The sequence below is a fragment of the Salvelinus fontinalis genome, chromosome 40, assembly GCF_029448725.1.
Source record: "Salvelinus fontinalis isolate EN_2023a chromosome 40, ASM2944872v1, whole genome shotgun sequence".
Classification (NCBI taxonomy): Eukaryota; Metazoa; Chordata; class Actinopteri; order Salmoniformes; family Salmonidae; genus Salvelinus; species Salvelinus fontinalis.
Window position 1 is genome coordinate 28930569 of NC_074704.1, and position 26239 is coordinate 28956807.

The 26239-nt window shown below is 43.0% G+C and overlaps 1 protein-coding gene across 1 annotated transcript; it reads right to left on the bottom strand.

Moving 5' to 3' along the window:
- Positions 1–990: 990 nt before the first annotated feature.
- LOC129839314 (zinc finger protein OZF-like) lies at positions 991–23276 on the bottom strand. Its single transcript, XM_055906637.1, has 2 exons — positions 22979–23276; positions 991–7236 (listed from the first exon to the last, which is right to left on the bottom strand). The coding sequence occupies exons 1-2, from the start codon at positions 23142–23144 to the stop codon at positions 5912–5914; spliced, it is 1491 nt and encodes a 496-aa protein (XP_055762612.1). The 5' UTR covers positions 23145–23276; the 3' UTR covers positions 991–5911.
- Positions 23277–26239: the final 2963 nt, after the last annotated feature.

Sequence of the window (26239 nt, forward strand, 5' to 3'; positions counted from 1 at the left end):
TGTTTTCCCATTATGTCGTTCTAGTTGCTGTTCTCTAGTCTTCCCGGTTCTGACCATTCTGCCTGCTGTTCTGTACCTCATTGACTCTGCCCTGGATTATTGACCTCTACCTGCTCTGGCATTTCCCCTTGTGTAATAAATATATCTGGGTCATATTCTGAGTCGTGATACTCCCTGACCATCTGAGAGCCGTTCCATCAATAGTCAATAATCGTGAAGGGTGTGGTATACCTAATAAACTGGCCTGTGAGTGTATATAGGGCCCTGTTTCAGTTAATCTTGTCACATGACCTGGATTTGAACTTTTATTTAAAGCTTTTCCATCAAACTGTCCACTTTTCTTTTTACGTCAGATGGTCCAGCATCATCCTCAGACAATTGCTTTAATTTTTGGTCTAATTCTCATTTCTGGAAAAGGTCATGTGACACGCTTAACCAAAACACAGGGTCCTACTTATAAATGTAAACCACGTATAGCTTCCAAATATGTTAAAACATGTCATGGGTGACCTGGACTGTCAGTCCTTGCATGTGGAGCACCGCCTACACATTTGAGGTGTTACACCCATCGCTCAATGGAATTCCAAAACAGATTTAACGTCAAAGTGTATCAAATGATTATAGCTTCACAATAGAAAAATATGGCAATATTATATGGCAGTCCATCTTGTGTAGAATACTTTTCTCCACTTGAGGGGGAATATAAAATAAATCAAAATATGTATTGACTGACAAATTGTCATCAAAAAGTGATGTGAAAACAAAACAGCTGCAGGAAAGGTTGCTGAAGAGTAAATGTCTGTTGCTCTGATCAAAGGGTCCAACAGACAGACAAGACATTTCTGTAACTGCAACAATGAGATAGTTGGTCTGATGTCTTGACAGGATGACAGAATTTTCTGAATTATGATGCCTTGCCGTTTAGAACTCTTGAGGCGTCATAGTATCATCGTCGTGACAACGGACAAACCATTTTACTGCACATTCACACACAATCAGATGTTTAGTTTATTAGGATTACCATTAACTACTGTACATGCAGCACTCTTCCTGGGGTCCACATAAAACATACAAAGAGATGACCAAGCACAGAACAGTAAGACAATAACATAAGATGTTACATTAAATTCAAAATACAAAATAAGAGTTGTATTAAAGAAAGACACCAAGAGAAAACAAAATACTACTGACACTATATATATATTTAAACTCAGTTTTTCACAATTTAAAGACATTTAATCCGAGTCAAAATTCCCTGTTTTAGGTCAGTTAGGATCACCACTTTATTTTAAGAATGTGAAATGTCAGATTAATAATAGAGAATTATTTATTTCAGCTTTTACTTCTTTCATCACATTCCCAGTGGGTCAGAAGTTTACATACATTCAATTAGTATTCGGTAGCATTGCCTTTAAATTGTTTAACTTGGGTCAAACGTTCCACAAGCTTCCAACAATAAGTTGGGCGAATTTTGGCCCATTCCTCCTGACAGAGCTGGTATAACTGAGTCAGGTTTGTAGGCCTCCTTGCTCGCACACACTTTTTCAGTCCTGCCCACAAACTTTCTATAGAATTGAGGTCAGGACTTTGTGATGGCCACTCTAATACCTTGACTTTGTTGTCCTTAAGCCATTCTGCCACAACTTTGGAAGTATGCTTGGGGTCATTGTTCATTTGGAAGACCCATTTGTGACCAAGCTTTAACTTCCTGACTGATGTCTTGAGATGTTGCTTCAATATATCCACACTTTTCTTTCCTCATGATGCCATCTATTTTGTGAAGTGCACCAGTCCCTCCTGCAGCAAAGCACCCCCACAACATGATGTTACCCCCGTGCTTCACGGTTGGGATGGTGTTCTTCGGCTTGCAAGCGTCCCCCTTTTTCCTCCTAACATAACAATGATCATTATGGCCAAACAGTTTTATTTTTGTTTCATCAGACCAGAGGACATTTCTCCAAAAAGTACAATCTTTGTTCCCCTGTGCAGTTACAAACCGTAGTCTTTTTTATGGCGGTTTTGGAGCAGTGGCTTCTTCCTTGCTGAGCGGCCTTTCAGGTTATGTCGATATAGGATTCATTTTACTGTGAATATAGATACTTTTGTACCTATTTCCTCCAGCATCTTCACAAGGTCCTTCGCTGTTGTTCTGGGATTGATTTGCACTTTTCGCACCAAAGTACGTTCATCTCTAGGAGACAGAACGCGTCTCCTTCCTGAGCGGTATGACGGCTGCGTGGTCCCATGGTGTTTATACTTGCGTACTATTGTTTGTACAGATGAACGTGGTACCTTCAAGCATTTGGAAATTGCTCCCAAGGATGAACCAGACTTGTGGAGGTCTACAATTGTTTTTCTGAAGTCTTGGCTGATTTCTTTTGATTTTCTCATGAGGTCAAGCAAAGAAGCACTGAGTTTGAAGGTAGGCCTTGAAATACATCTACAGGTACACCTCAAATTGACTCAGACTAATTGACATAATTTATCAGAAGCTTCTAAAGCCATGACATTTTCTGGAATTTTCCAAGCGGTTTAAAGGCACAGTCAACTTAGTGTACCGTAATTTCTGGACTATTAAGCGCACCTGAATATAAGCCGCACACACTGAATTTAAAAAATATATGTATTTTGTACATAAATAAGCCGCACATGTCTATAAGCCGCAGGTGCCTACCTAAAATGCTCAAACTTCATTGCGGTGGCGATTTGTTTTGGCTTTCAGTCGGATCTGCACAGTTGAAACACCTTGGCCGTCTGCTCTCTATGTGTTGACCCAGTCTTCAAGCTCATTTTCTAGTTCGGGCCATCTGCTTTTCTTCCCTCTGAAAGCTTTTGTTGTCTTTTTGATTTACGTCACATTATGTGACGGTGCTCAGTTTTTTGGCGGCATGAATCTTGTGAAAGCGGGAAAAATCCATAAATTAGCCGCGTCATTGTATAAGCCGCGAGGTTCAAAGCGTGGGAAAAAGTAGCGGCTTATAGTCCGGAAATTACGGAATGTAAACTTCTGACCCACTGGAATTGTGATACAGTGAATTATAAGTGAAATAATCTGTAAACAATTGTTGGAAAAAGTAGATGTCCTAAAAGACTTGCCAAAACTATAGTTTGTTAACAAGAAATTTGTGGAGTGGTTGAAAAATGAGTTTTAATGACTCCAACCTAAGTGTATGTAAACTTCCGACTTCAACTGTAGGTACATCGAGTCATTATTTTGAACCCTGGACTCAACTAATCATGGATCTGATTAATCGATTCAATGCAATTCCTGGCAGGCAGGCAAAAAAAAAAGAGATATTGTCACATAGGTAATTTTACAGAATTAGTGTAAGCCCCCAAACAACAAGCCTGATGTGGCAAGTAATAAACAGCATTTGTGTTTTCGAAAGTAGGACAACTCTCACCCTGTTGCACACATTCTCATTTACCCTTAATAAGTTGCTTTTTTGGTTTGCTTCTGCCCTTGAAATCAGATCAAATTAAGTCTATACCAAATTGCTGCTGTAATGTTTATCACAGGAATACCTTTGCATAGCTACAGCACTCATGGATAATAGTTGATTGCACAAATTAAATTAGACAAATTCTTTTAGAGTATATCGTGTTTTAGGCTCACTAAAATGATGGATAGAATTAACAGGGTATCTCTATTTGGCAGTTCAGCACTCCATCAGCATTTAGCAAGCACTTTTATTTTCCTCTGCTGTTCAAGGTCATGTATATTAAAATGTAATCTTCTGTTCACTATACAGAGAATGGAATACATATGCTCCGTTGTATGATGTATTTGTATATATTTGAGAAGCCTAAAACAGGACTAAAATATGGTCCCTGACTAAAACTGCTTCGGGTGGCAAGTTCAGAGCAAAATATCCATAGGCTATCTATCACCTTTCCTTACTGTGGTTATAAATAATATATATTTAAAGAAACATGATTAGGAAGACAAATCAAACAGTTCAGAACAATATACACTGCTCAAAAAAATAAAGGGAACACTTAAACAACACAATGTAACTCCAAGTCAATCACACTTCTGTGAAATCAAACTGTCCACTTAGGAAGCAACACTGATTGACAATACATTTCACATGCTGTTGTGCAAATGGAATAGACAAAAGGTGGAAATTATAGGCAATTAGCAAGACACCCCCAATAAAGGAGTGGTTCTGCAGGTGGTGACCACAGACCACTTCTCAGTTCCTATGCTTCCTGGCTGATGTTTTGGTCACTTTTGAATGCTGGCGGTGCTTTCACTCTAGTGGTAGCATGAGACGGAGTCTACAACCCACACAAGTGGCTCAGGTAGTGCAGCTCATCCAGGATGGCACATCAATGCGAGCTGTGGCAAGAAGGTTTGCGATGTCTGTCAGCGTAGTGTCCAAAGCATGGAGGCGCTACCAGGAGACAGGCCAGTACATCAGGAGACGTGGAGGAGGCCGTAGGAGGGCAACAACCCAGCAGCAGGACCGCTACCTTCGCCTTTGTGCAAGGAGGAGCACTGCCCGAGCCCTGCAAAATGACCTCCGACAGGCCACAAATGTGCATGTGTCTGCTCAAACGGTCAGAAACAGACTCCATGGGGGTGGTATGAGGGGCCGACGTCCACAGGTGGGGGTTGTGCTTACAGCCCAACACCGTGCAGGACGTTTGGCATTTGCCAGAGAACACCAAGATTGGCAAATTCGCCACTGGCGCCCTGTGCTCTTCACAGATGAATGCAGGTTCACACGGACATGTGACAGACGTGACAGAGTCTGGAGACGCCGTGGAGAACGTTCTGCTGCCTGCAACATCCTCCAGCATGACCGGTTTGGCGGTGGGTCAGTCATGGTGTGGGGTGGCATTTCTTTGGGGGGCCGCACAGCCCTCCATGTGCTCGCCAGAGGTAGCCTGACTGCCATTAGGTACCGAGATGAGATCCTCAGACCCCTTGTGAGACCATATGCTGGTGCAGTTGGCCCTGGCTTCCTCCTAATGCAAGACAATGCTAGACCTCATGTGGCTGGAATGTGTCAGCAGTTCCTGCAAGAGGAAGGCATTGATGCTATGGACTGGCCCGCCCGTTCCCCAGACCTGAATCCAATTGCGCACAACTGGGACATCATGTCTCGCTCCATCCACCAACGCTACGTTGCACCACAGACTATCCAGGAGTTGGCGGATGCTTTAGTCCAGGTCTGGGAGGAGATCCCTCAGGAGACCATCCGCCACCTCATCAGGAGCATGCCCAGGTGTTGTAGGGAGGTCATGCAGGCACGTGGAGGCCACACACACTACTGAGCCTCATTTTGACTTGTTTTAAGGACATTACATCAAAGTTGGATCAGCCTGTAGTGTGGTTTTCCACTTTAATTTTGAGTGTGACTCCAAATCCAGACCGCCATGGATTGATAAATTTGATTTCCATTGATAATTTGTGTGTGATTTTGTTGTCAGCACATTCAACTATGTAAAGAAAAAAGTATTTAATAAGAATATTTCATTCATTCAGATCTAGGATGTGTTATTTTAGTGTTCCCTTTATTTTTTTGAGCAGTGTATTTAGCTAGATAAGCAATCTGAGCCACCAAAGACCTAGGGCGGGGCTGGATTAAGAATGACATGGTAAAAAAATAAGAAAAAAAATACCAGCACTCAAACCCAGTTCCTGCGACTATCAGTCATACCCCTCAAATATTACACCAGAGGTCCAAAACCATTACGCTAACAAGGTTGGTAGTGGTGGCACTATGTTCGCTACACTTACCCCAATTGTAGGCCGACAGAATATCATTCCTCTATTTATCTGAAACCTACAGCATGAATGACCCACACTTATTTAGCTTTTATTTGTGTTTTCTTAGGAGTGTTGTCCTGTCCACATACTGCCTTTTTAATCTGACAAAAGATCTTTCTCCTAATTTCTTTCTTATTTCCTGTTTTCGTCCTGTTTCCTTTCTTTGTGGACGTTATTTATATGCCTCACCAGATGAGCCTTCTGAGTGAATCCTTTACCACATACTGAGCAGACATGTTGTTTCTCTCCTGTGTGAGTCCGAATATGTTCATTCAGGTGTCCCTTCTGATAGAAGCTTTTCCCACAATCACCACAGCTAAATGGTTTCACTCCTGTGTGAGTCAGTATGTGTGTCTTTAGGGCCGCCTTCTGATTGAAGCTTTTCCCACAGTCACCACAGCTAAATGGTTTCACTCCTGTGTGAGTCAATATATGCTTCCTTAGGTGCCCCTTATGATTGAAACATCTTCCGCAGTCACCACAGCTAAATGGTTTCTCTCCTGTGTGAGTCAGCATATGCCTCCTTAAGTCCCCCTTGTAACTAAAGCTTTTCCCGCAGTCACTACAGTTAAATGGTTTCTCCCCTGTGTGAGTCCGTATATGTTCAGTTAGGAGCCACTTCTGATTAAAGCTTTTTTTCCCACAGTCATCACAGCTAAATGGTTTCTCTCCTGTATGGGTTCGAATATGTTCGGTTAGATGTCCCTTCTGAATGAAGCTTTTACCACAGTCTCCACAGCTGAATGGTTTTTCTCCTGTGTGAGTCCGTACATGGTTGGTTAGATGCTGCTTGCGTTTGAAGCTTTTCCCGCAGTCACCACAACTAAATGGTTTCTCTCCTGTCTCTCCTGTATGAGTCCTCATGTGCCTGGACAGAACCCCTTTGTATTTAAAGGTTTTGCCACAAATGGAGCAGGGTTTATCCACGTGACAGAGTCGGACATGGGCCTTCAGTTTACAGGTGGAGTTGTAGTGTTTTTTGCAGAATCTGCATTCCTTGGGTCTCATCTTAGTGAGAGTCAAATGCCTCTGCAGGTCAGCTTTCAAAGCAAATGTTTCACCACAGTCACGGCAGCGTTGAGTTTTTATAGACGTGGTGTGGCTGGAGTCATTGTTTTGATTATTTAGGTGGGTCACATTGCCAAAAGGTTTGAGATCCACTAGTTTAGAGTCACTATCTCTGTTCTCCACAGTCTGGGTTTGGGGAAGAGTCAAGGACTGAAGTGTGTCCTGATCACATTCACTTTTCACACAAGGAGTGAATTTGAACTCTATGATATCAGCCTCCATCCCTTGAAGCGTCTCTTTCTCCTGACTGGTACAGAGTTCCTCCTGTTCCTCTTTAATCTGTGTGGGCTCTGGATCCTCCAGCCCCAGTCTTGTGCTCCACTCCTGCTCACAGTGCTGCTGCTCAAAGGGAACCTCTTCAGAGACAGCAAGAGAGAGCTGTAGGGAGTCTGGAGGGAAGGAGAAAGGAGCAGATATTATCTATATAAATTGGGGTCAATTTGAATTGAAGTCAGTAAATTCAGGAAGTAAACAAATTCCAATTCAATTACTTCTTTGCATCTCTTCTTAGTCTTACACGTACCCCCAAATCATGTCTCAAAGCAACTTCAAAAGTCCACTATCACAAGATACTTGTATTCAGACCCCTTCACTTTTTCCACATTTTGTTACGTTACAGCCTTATTCTAAAATGTATCAAATGAATGTTTCCTCAATCTATACACAATACCCCATAATGACAAAGCGAAAACAGGTTTTTAGAAATTTCTGCAAATGTATTCAAAATAAAAAAACATACCTTATTTACATAAGTATTCAGACCCTTGACTATGAGACTCGAAATTGAGCTCGGGTGCATCCTTTTTCTATTGATTATCCTTGATGTTTCTAAAATTTGGAGTCCATCTGTGGTAATTTCAATTGATTGGACATGATTTGGAAAGGCACACTCCTGTCTATATAAGGTGCATGTCAGAGCAAAAACAAAGTCATGAGGTTGAAGCAATTATCCGTAGAGACAAGATTGTGTCGAGGCACAGATCTGGGGAAGGGTACCAAAAAATGGCTGCAGCATTGAAGGTCCCCAAGAACACAGTGGCCTCCATCATTCTTAACTGGAAGTTTGGAAGCACCAAGACTCTTCCTAGTCAGGATCGAGGGAAAGATGAATGGAGCGAAGTACAGAGAGATCCTTGATGAAAATCTGCTCCAGAGCGCTCAGGACCTCAGACTGGGGGTGAAGGTTCACCTTCCAACAGGAAAAAGACCCTAATCACACAGCCAAGACAATGCAGGAGTGGCTTCAGGACATGTCTCTAAATGTCCTTGAGTGGCCCAGCCAGAGCCCGGACTTAAACCTGCTCTAACATCTCTGGAGTAGAGGCCGATTTCAAGTTTTCATAACAATCGGAAATCTGTATTTTTGGGCTCCGATTTGCTGATTTAAAAAAACTTTCTTTTTTTTATTACATTTTTTATATATATATATTTTTTTACACCTTTATTTAATCTTTATTTAACTAGGCAAGTCAGTTAAGAACACATTCTTATTTTCAACGACGGCCTAGGAACGTTCTGCAGAACGACAGATTTTTAACCTTGTCAGCTCGGGGGATCCAATCTTGCAACCTTACAGTTAACTAGTCCAATGCTCTAACACTGATTACATTGCACTCCACGAGGAGCCTGCCTGTTAGCGAATGCAGTAAGCTAAGGTAAATTGCTAGCTAGCATTAAACTTATCTTATAAAAAACAATCAATCAATGACTGTCATTTCTCCAATATGTTCTTAACCATAAACATCAATGCCTTTCTTAAAATCAATACACAAGTATATATTTTTAAACCTGCTTAAGCTAGAAGAAATCCAGGTTAGCAGGCAATATTAACCAGGTGAAATTGTGTCATTTCTCTTGCGTTCATTGCACGCAGAGTCAGGGTATATGCAACAGTTTGGGCCGCCTGGCTCTTTGCGAACTAATTTGCCAGAATTTTACGTAATTATGACAACATTGAAGGTTGTGCAATGTAACAGGAATATTTAGACTCATGGATGCCACTCGTTAGATAAAATACAGAACAGAATAAACGTTTTGTTTGAGGTGATAGTTTCCGGATTAGTCAAAGGTATATGGTTTAGAGAGAAATAGTCGACGCGTTATAATTCCTGTAATAACTTGCGGCTGAACTTGACAGGGGTTCCTTCGTTATTTTACCGTTCATGTCTTGATCTACTTCAAATAAGGTCTGTGTTTCGTGCAGGCTTAAACCGCCTCGACGTTTTGATACCCGTGTAAATCTCACTAGGATAAGGTAACGTTTGTCAACATATTTTCATAAATGCACTCTACAAAAAAATTTATCTTCGCTTATATTTAGCCAATATTGATCAGAGTTACCTTGTCCTATGGATATCTACACAGTTATAAAATTGGTTAAGGTGGTGTAAGCCTACACGAAACACAGACCTTATTTTAAGTGAATCTAAAAATATCCTATGGAATAAATGAAGGAACCAAGTTCCAGATTTTGCTAGAAGGTATCATGGGAATTATGACTCGCACTTTGGTCGTCAATTCTTACCATGCCCATTATTAAAATAGTATTTCCTGCATATATAAATGACAGTTTTTGTTTTCAACATTCATCACAGGTAACTTAAACCTTTTCTCAATAGGGGGGCGCCATTTCGACTTTGTAAAAAATCGTTCCCAAATTAAACTGCCTCGTACTCAATTCTTGCTCGTACAATATGCATATTATTATTACTATTGGATAGAAAACACTCTCTAGTTTCTAAAACCGTTTGAATTATATCTGTGAGTAAAACAGAACTCATTTTGCAGCAAACTTCCTGTCAGGAACTGAAAAATCTGAAATCGGGGGCTTTGTTCCTGGGTCAGTTTATAAATTTGCATGTAATCTATGGGTCTACATGCACTGCATACGCCTTCCCCTAGATGTCAGTAAGCAGTGATAATTGGAATGGGGTGTCTAGGTAGTTCTGAGGCCGTATAAAAGCTCTTGGAACCGGGTGTGCAGTCTTTTCAACGTTCGTCATGACGCAAGACAGACCTCAGGATTGCATTCTGAAAAGCTCTCGTTATAGGCGTTAGATATATCCGGCTCTGATTTTATTCGATATAGGTGTTAAAAACATCATAATGTAGTTATTTTAAACCGAGTCATATCAGTTTATATCAGTATATTGCGATTTTCGGTATTTCATTTGTGCTTCATTTGTAGTGAGTTGGACACGTCTTCGCCACATGGCTAATGTTTGCTGCTAATTCCAAAGTTGAAGACGACAATCTACAACCGAGCAACGATTCTTCTGGACAAAGGACAACTTGCACAAGATTCTGATGGAAGCTCATCAAATAGTAAGAACTATTTATGATGTTAATTCGTTGTTGTGTTAAAATGTTAAACTATTATTCCGCCATTAATTTCGGTGCGGTCTCGCTTTAACGCACGCTGTATGTCGTAGTAACGTTAATTTTAAAAATCTAACACAGCGGTTGCATTAAGAACTAATGTATCTTTCATTTGCTGTCCAACCTGTATTTTTTAGTCAAGTTTATGATTAGTTATTGATTAGGTGCCTCTCCCAAGATTTCTCCCGACATTTTGTTTGCAGCTTGGCTACTATTCTCATTGTATAACCACGATTTGTGCCGCTAAATATGCACATTTTCGAACAAACCATATATGTATTGTGTAATATGATGTTATAGGACTGTCATCTGATGAAGGTTAGTGAAAAATGTAATATCTTTTGCTGGTTTATTCACTATCGCTAACGTGCACGAATCAATGCTGCTGTGTGGTTGGCTATTGTAGTAAGCTAATATAATGCTATATTGTGTTTTCTCTGTAAAACACTTAAAAATCAGAAATATTGGCTGGATTCACAAGATCTTTGTCTTTCATTTGCTGTACACTGTGTATTTTTCATAAATGTTTTATGATGAGTATTTAGGTAATTCACGTTGCTCTCGGTAGTTATTCTAGTTGCTTTGGTGAGAGTTGTGATGGTGGCTGCAATATAAAACTATGATTTATACCTGAAATATGCACATTTTTCGAACAAAACATATGCGATACAATAAATAGGTTATCAGACTGTCATCTGATGAAGTTGTTTCTTGGTTAGTGGCTATATCTTTATTTGGTCGAATTTGTGATAGCTACCTATGCATTAAAAAAAAGGTGGGAAAAAAAAGTTGTCTTTTGCTAGGCCGGCTCGGTCCTCCCCTCCTGCTCCGTGGCTCGACGACTCATTGCGAGCTCACAGAACAGGGCTCCGGGCAGCCGAGCGGAAATGGAGGAAAACTCGCCTCCCTGCGGACCTGGCATCCTTTCACTCCCTCCTCTCTACATTCTCCTCTTCTGTCTCTGCTGCTAAAGCCAATTTCTACCACTCTAAATTCCAAGCATCTGCCTCTAACCCTAGGAAGCTCTTTGCCACCTTCTCCTCCCTCCTGAATCCTCCTCCCCCTCCTCCCCCCTCCTCCCTCTCTGCTGATGACTTCGTCAACCATTTTGAAAAGAAGGTCGACGACATCCGATCCTCGTTTGCTAAGTCAAACGACACCGCTGGTTCTGCTCACACTGCCCTACCCTGTGCTTTGACCGCTTTCTCCCCTCTCTCTCCAGATGAAATCTCGCGTCTTGTGACGGCCGGCCGCCCAACAACCTGCCCGCTTGACCCTATTCCCTCCTCTCTTCTCCAGACCATTTCCGGAGACCTTCTCCCTTACCTCACCTCGCTCATCAACTCATCCTTGACCGCTGGCTACGTCCCTTCCGGCTTCAAGAGAGCGAGAGTTGCACCCCTTCTGAAAAAACCTACACTCGATCCCTCCGATGTCAACAACTACAGACCAGTATCCCTTCTTTCTTTTCTCTCCAAAACTCTTGAACGTGCCGTCCTTGGCCAGCTCTCCTGCTATCTCTCTCAGAATGACCTTCTTGATCCAAATCAGTCAGGTTTCAAGACTAGTCATTCAACTGAGACTGCTCTTCTCTGTGTCACGGAGGCGCTCCGCACTGCTAAAGCTAACTCTCTCTCCTCTGCTCTCATCCTTCTAGACCTATCGGCTGCCTTTGATACTGTGAACCATCAGATCCTCCTCTCCACCCTCTCCAAGCTGGGCATCTCCGGCGCGGCCCACGCTTGGATTGCGTCCTACCTGACAGGTCGCTCCTACCAGGTGGCGTGGCGAGAATCTGTCTCCGCACCACGTGCTCTCACCACTGGTGTCCCCCAGGGCTCTGTTCTAGGCCCTCTCCTATTCTCGCTATACACCAAGTCACTTGGCTCTGTCATATCCTCACATGGTCTCTCCTATCATTGCTATGCAGACGACACACAATTAATCTTCTCCTTTCCCCCCTCTGATAACCAGGTGGTGAATCGCATCTCTGCATGTCTGGCAGACATATCAGTGTGGATGACGGATCACCACCTCAAGCTGAACCTCGGCAAGACGGAGCTGCTCTTCCTCCCGGGGAAGGACTGCCCGTTCCATGATCTCGCCATCACGGTTGACAACTCCATTGTGTCCTCCTCCCAGAGTGCTAAGAACCTTGGCGTGATCCTGGACAACACCCTGTCGTTCTCAACTAACATCAAGGCGGTGACCCGTTCCTGTAGGTTCATGCTCTACAACATTCGCAGAGTACGACCCTGCCTCACGCAGGAAGCGGCGCAGGTCCTAATCCAGGCACTTGTCATCTCCCGTCTGGATTACTGCAACTCGCTGTTGGCTGGGCTCCCTGCCTGTGCCATTAAACCCCTACAACTCATCCAGAACGCCGCAGCCCGTCTGGTGTTCAACTTTCCCAAGTTCTCTCACGTCACCCCGCTCCTCCGCTCTCTCCACTGGCTTCCAGTTGAAGCTCGCATCCGCTACAAGACCATGGTGCTTGCCTACGGAGCTGTGAGGGGAACGGCACCTCCGTACCTTCAGGCTCTGATCAGGCCCTACACCCAAACAAGGGCACTGCGTTCATCCACCTCTGGCCTGCTCGCCTCCCTACCACTGAGGAAGTACAGTTCCCGCTCAGCCCAGTCAAAACTGTTCGCTGCTCTGGCACCCCAATGGTGGAACAAACTCCCTCACGACGCCAGGTCAGCGGAGTCAATCACCACCTTCCGGAGACACCTGAAACCCCACCTCTTTAAGGAATACCTAGGATAGGATAAAGTAATCCTTCTAACCCCCCCCCCCCCTTAAAAGAGTTAGATGCACTATTGTAAAGTGGTTGTTCCACTGGATATCATAAGGTGAATGCACCAATTTGTAAGTCGCTCTGGATAAGAGCGTCTGCTAAATGACTTAAATGTAAATGTAATGCTATCGTGGTTAGCTAATAGAAATGCATATTGTGTCTTCCCTGTAAAACATTTTAAAAATCAGAAATGATAGCTGGATTTACAAGATGTGTATCTTTCATCTGGTGTCTTGGACTTGTGATTTCATGATATTTAGATGCTAGTATTTACTTGTGGCGCTATGCTAGGCTATGCTAGTCAGCTTTTTTACTGATGAGGGTGCTCCCGGATCCGGGATTGGGACCAACTAGAAGTTAAACTCTATTTTTATTCAAACAGTTGAGAGTATTTGTATCCTAAGCAGACTCTTCAGTATCATTGTCACTTCAGAGCTGTGCGTGTGTGTGTGTGTATTTATGTATTATATTAAGTTAAAATAAAAGTGTTCATTGTTCATTCAGTATTGTTGCAGTTGTCATTATTACAAAAATGTGTGTGTGTGTGTGTATGATATATATAAAACGTTTTTTTTTTTTTTAAGAAATCGGCCGACTAATCGGTATCGGCTTTTTTTGTCCCCCAACAATCGGTATCGGCGTTAAAATCATAAATCGGTCGACCTCTACTCTGGAGAGACCTGAAAATAGCTGTGCAGCAACGCTCCCCATCCAACCTGACAGAGCTTGAGAGGATCTAGAGAGAAGAATAGGAGAAACTCCCCAAATACAGGCGTGCCAAGTTTGTAGTGTCATACCCAAGAAGACGAGGCTGTAGTCGCTGCCAAAGGTGCTTCAACAAAGTACTGAGTCAAGGGTCTGAATACTTATGTTTCCATTTGCTAAAATTTCTAAAAAACAGTTTTTTCTTTGTCATTATGGGGTATTGTGTATACAGTGGGGCAAAAAAGTATTTAGTCAGCCACCAATTGTGCAAGTTGGTGGAAAATATATATTTGGTCAATAACAAAAGTTTCTCAATACTTTGTTATATACCCTTTGTTGGCAATGACAGAGGTCAAACGTTTTCTGTAAATCTTCACAAGGTTTTCACACACTGTTGCTGGTATTTTGGCCCATTCCTCCATGCAGATCTCCTCTAGAGCAGTGATGTTTTGGGGCTGTTGCTGGGCAACATGGACTTTCAACTCCCTCCAAAGATTTTCTATGGGGTTGAGATCTGGAGACTGGCTTGAAATGCTTCTTACGAAGCCACTCCTTCGTTGCCCGGGCGGTGTGTTTGGGATCATTGACATGCTGAAAGACCCGGCCACGTTTCATCTTCAATGCCCTTGCTGATGGAAGGAGGTTTTCACTCAATCTCACAATACATGGCCCCATTCATTCTTTCCTTTACACGGATCAGTCGTCCTGGTCCCTTTGCAGAAAAACAGCCCCAAAGCATGATGTTTCCACCCCCATGCTTCACAGTAGGTATGGTGTTCTTTGGATGCAACTCAGTATTCTTTGTCCTCCAAACACAACGAGTTGAGTTTTTACCAAAAAGTTCTATTTTGGTTTCATCTGACCATATGACATTCTCCCAATCTTCTTCTGGATCATCCAAATGCTCTCTAGCAAACTTCAGACGGGCCTGGACATGTACTGGCTTAAGCAGGGGGACACGTCTGGCACTGCAGGATTTGAGTCCCTGGCGGCGTAGTGTGTTACTGATGGTAGGCTTTGTTAATTTGGTCCCAGCTCTCTGCAGGTCATTCACTAGGTCCCCCCGTGTGGTTCTGGGATTTTTGCTCACTGTTCTTGTGATCATTTTGACCCCACGGGGTGAGATCTTGCATGGAGCCCCAGATCGAGGAAGATTATCAGTGGTTTTGTATGTCTTCCATTTCCTAATAATTGCTCCCACAGTTGATTTCGTCAAACCAAGCTGCTTACCTATTGCAGATTCAGTCTTCCCAGCCTAGTGCAGGTCTACAATTTTGTTTCTGGTGTCCTTTAAAAGCTCTTTGGTATTGGCCATAGTGGAGTTTGGAGTATGACTGTTTGAGGTTGTGAACAGGTGTCTTTTATACTGATAACAAGTTCAAACAGGTGCCATTAATACAGGTAACGAGTGGAGGACAGAGGAGCCTCTTAAAAAAGAAGTTACAGGTCTGTGAGAGACAGAAATCTTGCTTGTTTGTAGGTGACCAAATACTTATTTTCCACCATAATTTGCAAATAAATTCATAAAAAATCCTACAATGTGATTTTCTGGATTTTTCCCCCTCATTTTGTCTGTCATAGTTGAAGTGTACCTATGACGAAAATTACAGGCCTCATCTTTTTAAGTGGGAGAACTTGCACAATTGGTGGCTGACTAAATACCTTTTTTGCCCCACTGTAGATTGATGAGGCGAAAAAATGACTTAATCAATTTTAGAATACTATAATGAAGTCTGGTTTAACAGCAATGCATCAGTGTCTTTTATCCTGGCCATGCATTAGCCAAGTAGCCCATCAATGGAAGGTTTTTAATTGGTGTACTCGTAAGAATGCCTTGAAATTAGGTTTTTGCATAAATCACAAATCACATAGTTACCTGCATACATCATTTTGCTTGTTCAAGTATCCATCCCATTTTCAAAGAGTGAGTCTTGTCTGATTACCAAATAAGCACTCCTCCAAACTTATTTAAATGATTCAGTCCTATAATTCCATATCAACGGCAAATAGATATTTGCTATTGAAAACGTGCTGTTAGGTTCTAAATAAACGGAGTAAAAACTCAGACGGTTAGTAAAGCTTAAACCAAGTTTATTCACCCACTGGGTCACATAGCTGATCAGACAAAGACATGCTCCCACCAGCAGCAGTATTTATACCCACCTTAAGGTATACTTTTCTCTAAACATGACATCTTTGTTGCCAGGCAGGACGTGCGTAATAAACTGTTCCTTGTCCCTTCATGTGACCTGACCTCTGCTGCCATTCCTCACTAATCCACAGCTATCCACCCTTATCAGTGACCACAACCATGTGATTTACTAAGTAAGGGAAAAGGCACTCTCCAAGCCCATGGCTCATATCCACCCTTAATTGACCCCAACATATACATTCCTCCTATATATAAACCTTCATTTCTGGTGTAGCAAGTATTTCAAATTACAACCCAACAGCTTGCTTCTGAAGCTAAGCAGGGTTGGTCCTGGTCAGTCCCTGGATGGGAGACCAGATGCTGCTGGAAGTGGTGTTGGAGGGCCAGTAGGAGGCACTCTTTCCTCTGGTCTAAAAAATATCCCAATGCCCCAGGGCAGTGATTGGGGACACTGCCCTGTGTAGGGTGCCGTCTTTCGGATGGGACGTTAAACGGGTGTCCTGACTCTCTGAGGACATTAAAGATCCCATGGCACTTATCGTAAGAGTAGGGGTGTTAACCCCGGTGTCCTGGCTAAATTCCCAATCTGGCCCTCAAACCATCATGGTCACCTAATAATCCCCAGTTTACAATTGGCTCATTCATCCCCCTCCTCTCCCCTGTAACTATTCCCCAGGTCGTTGCTGCAAATGAGAACGTGTTCTCAGTCAACTTACCTGGTAAAATAAAAATAAATAAATAAAAAGTGCCAAATTTCTAGAGTGCAAATGTGATGCGCAAAGGCATTTAGGCCTACACGTTGAAGCCAAATAGAACATTGTAGACTGCAAACATGACAAACATATTAAGCAAAACTGGATTCATTTAACTGTTGCTATTATTCGTTACTGCATGCTATTTAATAAACGCTATCAATTTACAATGGGCTATGAGGAGAATATTCTGTGCCCTCCAGCCGAATTGGAGTGGATGATTAACGCAAAGACCATCAAAAACCTACACAACTTGAGACAACAGCATGCAGTACTAAGCCAAGGAGAACGTTGATTGGCCAGTGAGTGATCAAGCCCTCGTCACAACCTCAACTTATTTATTCATCAAAACCCAGCCCTTTTGAGCCACCACCAGCCAGAGACAGTACAGACATCTTCGGTTGTGTTCCCTTGCTCAGACATTGCATGCATCAACCAATGGTTGCGTGACCAGCTTTGACTGTGCCATAGGGCAGCAGATTGCTTTAACATATAGGGTGCTCTATTCGTAAATTCACTCTTGAGTGTCAGAGTGTGTTCAGAGTGTGTTCTGGGCCATCAGTAAATTCAGAGCGTGGTCAGATTGTCCGTTCGTAAATTCAGAGCGTTTCGGTCTCAGAGTGCACACTGGAACCTCTGGCTGAGGAGTAGGATTGATCCGAGCGTCTGTACCTCAAAACGGCAGTCAAACACCCAAGCTAACAGCTACTTCCAGGCACACATGAGAGAATACCTCACTCTGACCATTTTACTCGTCCTAGCAGATCTGGTTAGAGTGTTTTCATGTTGTCAAGAGGGTTAGTGGGTAACTATGAAACTTGACAATGTTGCGACGGGTTGAGCCACACAAAAAGGTATCTATTGGATGGCTCCATCCAGGATATTTCAAGCTGGCTGTGGAGTGAGCTTACGGCACATTCTTAACTGCGTAACACTGGCAACAATTGTATTACGTTTTTTTTGCCGATGTTTACTGACACCGGTCATAACAACTGGGTACTAGGTCGTTCATATATTCCTCAATTATTCTGCGCTCTGGCACCCTCAAACCACAGTATTCTTATATTGGAGTAGATTGCCAGTGCTGATACGTAAAATACCTATCCAGGCATCTGACATGCACCAGCAACGTCTGACCAGGGAAACACTAGCATTAACCAATTTTTTTGCGACAGCTATACGAGCAGAGATGTAGAGGCGAAGCGAGAGGGTCGACTCCGCCCAAAATCTATCTGTGCAAAATCAAGCGTTAAGCAGACCAAGAGTGTCAAATTTGGTCAAGATAAAAGTGAATTGCTATTTTGATAGTTAAGGCTTATTTGATCGAATATAAGTTTCATAATGGTTAGGTTGTTACGCATGTACTGATATAAGTGTTATGCACGTGACATTCCAGCAACTTTGCGCAAAAATATTTTATATCGGAGTTGCACCTGTTGTTCACACGCATATCTGGCCTCTCATTGGCTAGAATGTTCCCACCTGACCTCGCCGCCTGCCTTTTGCGGACATGCATTTCCATTGTTAGAGCGGTTAGCCATCTTGTCAATATAATCGCAAATCTTTGGTGAAAGTGATGACCCTTCTGTTTCACTTCCATATTATTTCCCATATTGTTGTGAATTGGCTTCAAGAACAAAATTCATAAACGCGCAGAGGTCATTTAAGATCAAATTATATTTATTTTTAATGGATGAATTTACGTCTATCAAATGCCTTTTTTGAAGATTTTCGATTGCGTTTTCATTTTCTTATGACAAATCTTCATAAAAGGCATCTGGTAAAGTAAATTAAAGAGCTAGGGTCTATTTTCCTGAATTTCCGCATGACTGATGTGCCCAAAGTAAACTGCCTGTTGCTCAGGCCCAGAAGCCAGGATATGCATATAATTGGTAGCATTGGATAGAAAACACTTTGAAGTTTCTAGAAATGTTAAAATAATGTCTGAGACTAGAACACAATTGATATGGCAGGTGAATTTCCAACAACAACAAAAAAAGTTTTTTTTTTGTTGAGCTCCCAGGCTCTTATAATGGAAAGCTATAGGTTCTATGTAACTCCAGCTCCCAGATTGCAATTCCCATGGCTTACACTAGATGCCAACAGTCTTTGTTCATTGTCTTAGGTTTGTATCTTCAAAATGAGCAAGAAATTAACGTTTTTGTACAAAGACTCTTGGTTCAAAATCATTGTTGGCACGCGGTGAAGAGCACGCCAATAGACTGCGCGCTTACTAATTTTACTTTTCTATTGAACATACTTCTTTCCGTATGAAATATTATAGTTTATTTACATTTTAGGAAACCTGAGGATTAAATAGAAACGTAGTTTGACTTGCTTGAACAAAGTTTAACGGTAGCTTTTTGGACTCCTTTGTCTGCACGTTGAACGAGTGGATTACTGAAATCGATGGCGCCAACTAAACAGACCTTTTGGGATATAGGGAAGGATTTTATCTAACAAAAGAACCATTCATGTTGTAGCTGGGACCCTTGGGATTGCAAACAGAGGAAGATTTTCAAAAGTAAGTGATTTATTTAATCGCTATTTGTGATTTTATGAAGCCTGTGCTGGTTGAAAAATGTTGATGTGGGGTGCCGACCTCAAACAATCGCATGGTATGCTTTCGCTGTAAAGCCGATTGTAAATCGGACAACGCAGTTAGATGAACAAGAATTTAAGCTTTTAAATGATATAAGATACTTGTATGTTAATGAATGTTTAATATTACAATTATTTATTGGAATTGAACACCCTTCACGGTATGCTGTCGACTCCCTAGAGCCCTCAATGGAACGCCCTGGATCAGAGATAGATAAAATAAAAATAAAATGTTTAAAGCCCTATTTGCACAGGAGAAGTATTAGCAGAGAACATTGGTTATGCAACTATTACCCCAGAATGTCTGTTATTCCAGAGGACGATTTGGACTGGATAAGTTTGTTCAAAACTGGCCCCTGTAATTTTTTAAATTTTTATAAATGTATCGTTATGCGAAAGCCTGGAGGTTTTTATTCTAGGAATTAGAAGATATTTCAACATGTCCAGGCGATAGCAGGCTACACTGATAACTCGAGCTTGGCTCTCAAGTTTCTAAGCCATATCAAACCATCTTTGGTATAGTGTCGCCATAATATTTGAATTGGGGAAGTGATCATAATCATTATTTTAGCGATCAGAAGGTAGACGTCCAAAAATGTCCCCCAAGCCTGCAGATGAGAACTTGCACTTGATGGTTTTAGGCGAGGACTTGAAAAATATACAGTACCAGTCAAAAGTCTGGACACACCTACTCATTCCAGGGTTTTTCTTTATTTGTACTATTTTCTACATTGTAGAATAATATTGAAGACATCAAAACTATGAAATAACACATATGGAATCATGTAGTAACCAAAAAAAGTGTTAAACAAATAAAAATATATTTTATGAGATTCTTCAAAGTAACTACCCTTTGCCTTGACAGCTTTGCACACTCTTAGCATTCTATCAACCAGCTTCATGAGGTAGTCACCTGGAATGCATTTCAATTAACAGGTGTGCATTGTTAAAAGTAAATTATTTTTGAGCTCAGTTGGTCAATTTGCAGTGTACAAATTAATTATTTTTCTGTCTTCCCGGCCATGATTAAGCTGACACCTGCTCGTCGAACAACTCATTCCAAAATCATGGGCATTAATATGGAATTGGTTCCCCCATCGCTGCTACAAGAGCCTCTAATCTTCTGGGAAGACTTTCCACTTTCCCTTCACTGGAACTAAGGGGCCTAACCCGAACCATGAAAAACAGCCCCATATAATTATTCCTACTCCACCAAACTTTACAGTTGGCACTATGCATTGTGGCAGTTAGCGTTCTCCTGGCATCTGCCAAAATCAGATTAGTCCGTCGGACTTCCAGATGCTGATCATCACTCCAGAGAACGGGTTTCCACTGCTCCAGAGTCCAATGGCGGCGATCTTTACACCACTCCAGCCGACGCTTGGCATTGCACATGGTGATCTTAGGCTTGTGTGCGGCTGCTCAGCCATGGAAACCCATTTCACGAAGCTCCCGACAAACAGTTCTTGTGCTGACATTGCTTCCAAAGACAGTTTGGAATTTTATGCGCTTCAGCACTCGGTGATCCCGTTCTGTGAGCTTGTGTGGCCTACCACTTCGCAGCTAAGACGTTGTTGCACCTAGACGTTTCCACTTCACAATAACAGCACTTACAGTTCACCGGGGCAGCTCTAGCAGGGCAGCAATTTGACAAACTGACTTGTTGGCATCCAATGACAGTGCCATGTTGAAAGTCACTGAGCTCTTCAGTAAGACCATTCTACTGCCAATGTTTGTCTTTGGAGATTGCATGGCTGTGTGCCTGATTTTATACACCTGTCAGCAACAGGTGTGGCTGAAATAGCCAAATCCACTCATTTTAAGGGGTGTCCACATACTTTTGTATATGTAGTGTATTTAGCTAGCTTCTAGCCTAGTGTTTGATATGCAATACGATCTCCTCGTAAGTCTCACGCATTGGCTGTGAGACACTCCTTTGACCCTCTTCTCACGCTCTCACAGCACACTTATATCTCACGCATTAAAAATACTGCTTTTGTTTTTCTAATTAGTCCACTGTATAGTGAGCACGTACAATTTAACTGTGCTCTAAATAGTTTTGAAATCGGAGCATCTGCGCCGGCAACTTAACATCACGAGCGAAACCTCTAATTGGCCTGTCTTGCCACGGCACTTTGAACCCGTGGCACATTGAAGCATTTCATTGGTCTAGGGGCGGCAGGTGCCTAGTGGTTAGAGCATTGGGCCAGTAACCGAAAGGTTGCTAGATCGAATTCCAGAGCTGACAAGGTGTAAATCTGTTGTTCTGTCCCTGAACAAGGCAGTAAACCCACTGTTCCTAGACCGTCATTGTAAATAAGAATTTGTTCCTTACTGACTTGCCTAGTTAAATGAGGGTTAACTTTCTTTTTTTCTATAGTTATGCAAGGGATCAACAGGATTGGATGCATGTTTTAAAGAAACACACCTCAAGATTAGAGTGGAGCTGAATGGAGAGAGAGAATGTTCTCCGCTGAATTTATTTAACTAAAAGGAGCATGTACAACTGTCAACTAATTTAGGTTGCTGGTACTCCCATCCTTATTGCAGAATGCAGCCTTTTGACAACATGTACAAAAGTCGATGTAATTTAATTTTATTTATTTATTTTACCGTTATTTTACCAGGTAAGTTGACTGAGAACACGTTCTCATTTGCAGCAACGACCTGGGGAATAGTTAGAGGGGAGAGGAAGGGGATGAATGAGCCAATTGTAAACTGGGGATTATTAGGTGACCATGATGGTTTGAGGGCCAGATTGGGAATTTAGCCAGGACACCGGGGTTAACACCCCTACTCTTACGATAAGTGCCATGGGATCTTTAATGACCTCAGAGAGGTCACATTAGTCCCCTCATTTGGTGATTGTCATTTAGGCTGTGACAACTTAAAAGCAGCAGACAGGTCTACAGTGTGTTTTAGCAGGGAAGTTTTGTAAGGTGACCTGATTTGTAACTATACAAATAATTGTGTTGAACAGATTGTGAACCTAAAAGTGTCAATTTCACCCCTCAAAAAATCTACAAGTAACAAAGTCGTCGAAGTTCGAGTGTTCATTTAAATGTTCAAAGCACCCTGAATACACCTGACCTATGGTTTTTATTGCCCACCCTGGTCATAGTTTAGGCCTGTGTAAAAATACGTAGAATGGCAGGAAATTCGCTTTAAAAAATAAAGTCCCCCGCCTAGGGGTTGTGCCAGGGGGCAGAGAAATTCACATCGCAAATCTCAAGCTTTTTTCAAAAGTTGGCAGCCCTGACAAAGCAAACTCTTCTAGCTATGCCAGGAAACATCCGCTAGTTGGTATGGATTTATCCAAATTAATGTCAATAGAAAGCAGCTTAAACACACGCAAACGTAGCTACTGGCTGCAGAGGTCGTGACTGTATTAGCCGTAGCTAGTTGGCTAGCTAGCAAGCAAGGGGCAAGAACGTTGCCAGCGACCATGGAACATAGCTATAGAACGAACTGGGCAGCGTCCATGAATATCGAACTAAACGAACAACTGGGTCGCGTCTAGCAACCAAAAGATTAAAGTATTCATCTTGTAAAAAAAATATACATTTTTTTTCCCCGGTAAGTGTACTTTAGTATTGTTTTATTTGGCAACTGTGGTATATAAGCGGGATAAAGGCCTGAGTTTTGTACATTACCAGCTTGGGGAAAATTTGTCGGGCGTTTATCGATTACATAATTACATAACCCTAGATCCCCTGGTAGATATCTACTAGCTACATACTAACCAATTCTACTTAGTTTTATCTTCGGTGTGATCCGCAGCAGTCTCCGTAGCCGATCATTCTCCTCCTTGTACTCTGCCACCGTTTTCTCAACTGCCACGAAAATCTCCAGGGCAGCCGCCGTTAAACGCTCATTTAAAAACACACGAAACGACTGTAGTTTAGACATTTTCGACTGAGTGAGGTGGGTAGTCGGCCTATTCCGTCCAGTCAGTAAGTATTGAATCCGCAAGGAATGTTCATAACCAAAACAAATTAGTCTCCAAATCTACTTCCTCTTTCTTCTTTGGGTTTCATGGCGAATTACACGCAAAAGGCGTATTGTCGCCACCAAATGGACGGGGGTGAAACATTTACAGAACAAACGCAAACTCCATAGGGGAAGGGAAAATTAAGATGAATCCACACAAACTCCCCAAAAAGTATTAATAAAAAATAAATACATTCCCATTCCTTCAGTCATTCGCAAACTCAAATACCCTGCTCAGTCTCTGGGGCCTGAGTGGGTCGGACTGCACAGGACAGTAACACACATGCATACTCCCAGATGTTGTTCGTGTACCAGGCAATCAACTATTAACAAGTTTACCTTGGCAAACAACCGTTTCCCTTAACACAAATACACATAAACTGTTCATGTGATGTCACCATTACTCACTCGTTACAACATATGCTTTTACCATATTTATGAAAAAAATCATATTTTCTTTCTCCTATGAATCATCTTTTATGCAGTGCAAGTGAAATGGATAATCAAACACATCCTCTGTTGCTGCATTGAATAATACAATTGCCATGCAATCTGATATCTTGTGCTTTCTGTCCATTCATTTGAAAGAAAGTAGATTATCCTACAGGACATTCTCTCTGAAGGATGAGGAAGGGATCCTGCAGGTTGTCCAGAGGAAAATGGCCCTGAAAATCTTGTGGAATTACCTACAGGAATCTTACCTACAGGATATCCCACTGTATTTTGGGGCCAATTCCTGCAGGAAAAAATACTGCAAGATTTATTTGACGACTATCTGCAGGATTGTTTTCCTGCGTGACTTTTTTTGTAAGGGCAATTAAAACATTTTTCTCCTTGGCCATTCTCTTCTTCTAAACTAAATCTAGTTTTGTGGTTTTCTTCTTCTTTTGTTACCAGCCCTTTCAAGCTTAACATCCTTATCATTTATCGCCCTCCAGGTTCCCTTGGAGAGTTCATCAATGAGCTTGACACCCTGATAAGTTCCTTTCCTGAGGATGGCTCACCTCTCACAGTTCTGGGTGACTTTAACCTCCCCATGTCTACCTTTGACTCATTCCTCTCTGCCTCCTTTTTTCCACTCCTCTCCTCTTTTGACCTCACCCTCTCACCTTCCCCCCCTACTCACAAGGCAGGCAATACGCTTGACCTCATCTTTACTAGATGCTGTTCTTCCACTAATCTCATTGCAACTCCCCTCCAAGTCTCCGACCACTACCTAGTATCCTTTTCCCTCTCGCTCTCATCCAACACTTCCCACACTGCCCCTACTCGGATGGTATCGCGCCGTCCCAACCTTCGCTCTCTCTCCCCCGCTACTCTCTCCTCTTCCATCCTATCATCTCTTCCCTCTGCTCAAACCTTCTCCAACCTATCTCCTGATTCTGCCTCATCAACCCTCCTCTCCTCCCTTTCTGCATCCTTTGACTCTCTATGTCCCCTATCCTCCAGGCCGGCTCGGTCCTCCCCTCCTGCTCCGTGGCTCGACGACTCATTGCGAGCTCACAGAACAGGGCTCCGGGCAGCCGAGCGGAAATGGAGGAAAACTCGCCTCCCTGCGGACCTGGCATCCTTTCACTCCCTCCTCTCTACATTCTCCTCTTCTGTCTCTGCTGCTAAAGCCAATTTCTACCACTCTAAATTCCAAGCATCTGCCTCTAACCCTAGGAAGCTCTTTGCCACCTTCTCCTCCCTCCTGAATCCTCCTCCCCCTCCTCCCCCCTCCTCCCTCTCTGCTGATGACTTCGTCAACCATTTTGAAAAGAAGGTCGACGACATCCGATCCTCGTTTGCTAAGTCAAACGACACCGCTGGTTCTGCTCACACTGCCCTACCCTGTGCTTTGACCTCTTTCTCCCCTCTCTCTCCAGATGAAATCTCGCGTCTTGTGACGGCCGGCCGCCCAACAACCTGCCCGCTTGACCCTATCCCCTCCTCTCTTCTCCAGACCATTTCCGGAGACCTTCTCCCTTACCTCATCTCGCTCATCAACTCATCCTTGACCGCTGGCTATGTCCCTTCCGTCTTCAAGAGAGCGAGAGTTGCACCCCTTCTGAAAAAACCTACACTCGATCCCTCCGATGTCAACAACTACAGACCAGTATCCCTTCTTTCTTTTCTCTCCAAAACTCTTGAACGTGCCGTCCTTGGCCAGCTCTCCTGCTATCTCTCTCAGAATGACCTTCTTGATCCAAATCAGTCAGGTTTCAAGACTAGTCATTCAACTGAGACTGCTCTTCTCTGTGTCACGGAGGCGCTCCGCACTGCTAAAGCTAACTCTCTCTCCTCTGCTCTCACCCTTCTAGACCTATCGGCTGCCTTTGATACTGTGAACCATCAGATCCTCCTCTCCACCCTCTCCAAGCTGGGCATCTCCGGCGCGGCCCACGCTTGGATTGCGTCCTACCTGACAGGTCGCTCCTACCAGGTGGCGTGGCGAGAATCTGTCTCCGCACCACGTGCTCTCACCACTGGTGTCCCCCAGGGCTCTGTTCTAGGCCCTCTCCTATTCTCGCTATACACCAAGTCACTTGGCTCTGTCATATCCTCACATGGTCTCTCCTATCATTGCTATGCAGACGACACACAATTAATCTTCTCCTTTCCCCCCTCTGATAACCAGGTGGTGAATCGCATCTCTGCATGTCTGGCAGACATATCAGTGTGGATGACGGATCACCACCTCAAGCTGAACCTCGGCAAGACGGAGCTGCTCTTCCTCCCGGGGAAGGACTGCCCGTTCCATGATCTCGCCATCACGGTTGACAACTCCATTGTGTCCTCCTCCCAGAGTGCTAAGAACCTTGGCGTGATCCTGGACAACACCCTGTCGTTCTCAACTAACATCAAGGCGGTGACCCGTTCCTGTAGGTTCATGCTCTACAACATTCGCAGAGTACGACCCTGCCTCACGCAGGAAGCGGCGCAGGTCCTAATCCAGGCACTTGTCATCTCCCGTCTGGATTACTGCAACTCGCTGTTGGCTGGGCTCCCTGCCTGTGCCATTAAACCCCTAC

Excerpts from the sequence above, each read along its gene's own strand:
- LOC129839314 (XM_055906637.1), bottom strand. The coding sequence starts at position 23,144 with ATGTCTAAACTACAGTCGTTTCGTGTGTTTTTAAATGAGCGTTTAACG. Across the intron at positions 7,237-22,978 it reads GATAAAACTAAGTAGAATTG|ACTCCCTACAGCTCTCTCTT; the intron begins GTTAGTATGTAG and ends CCTTCCCTCCAG.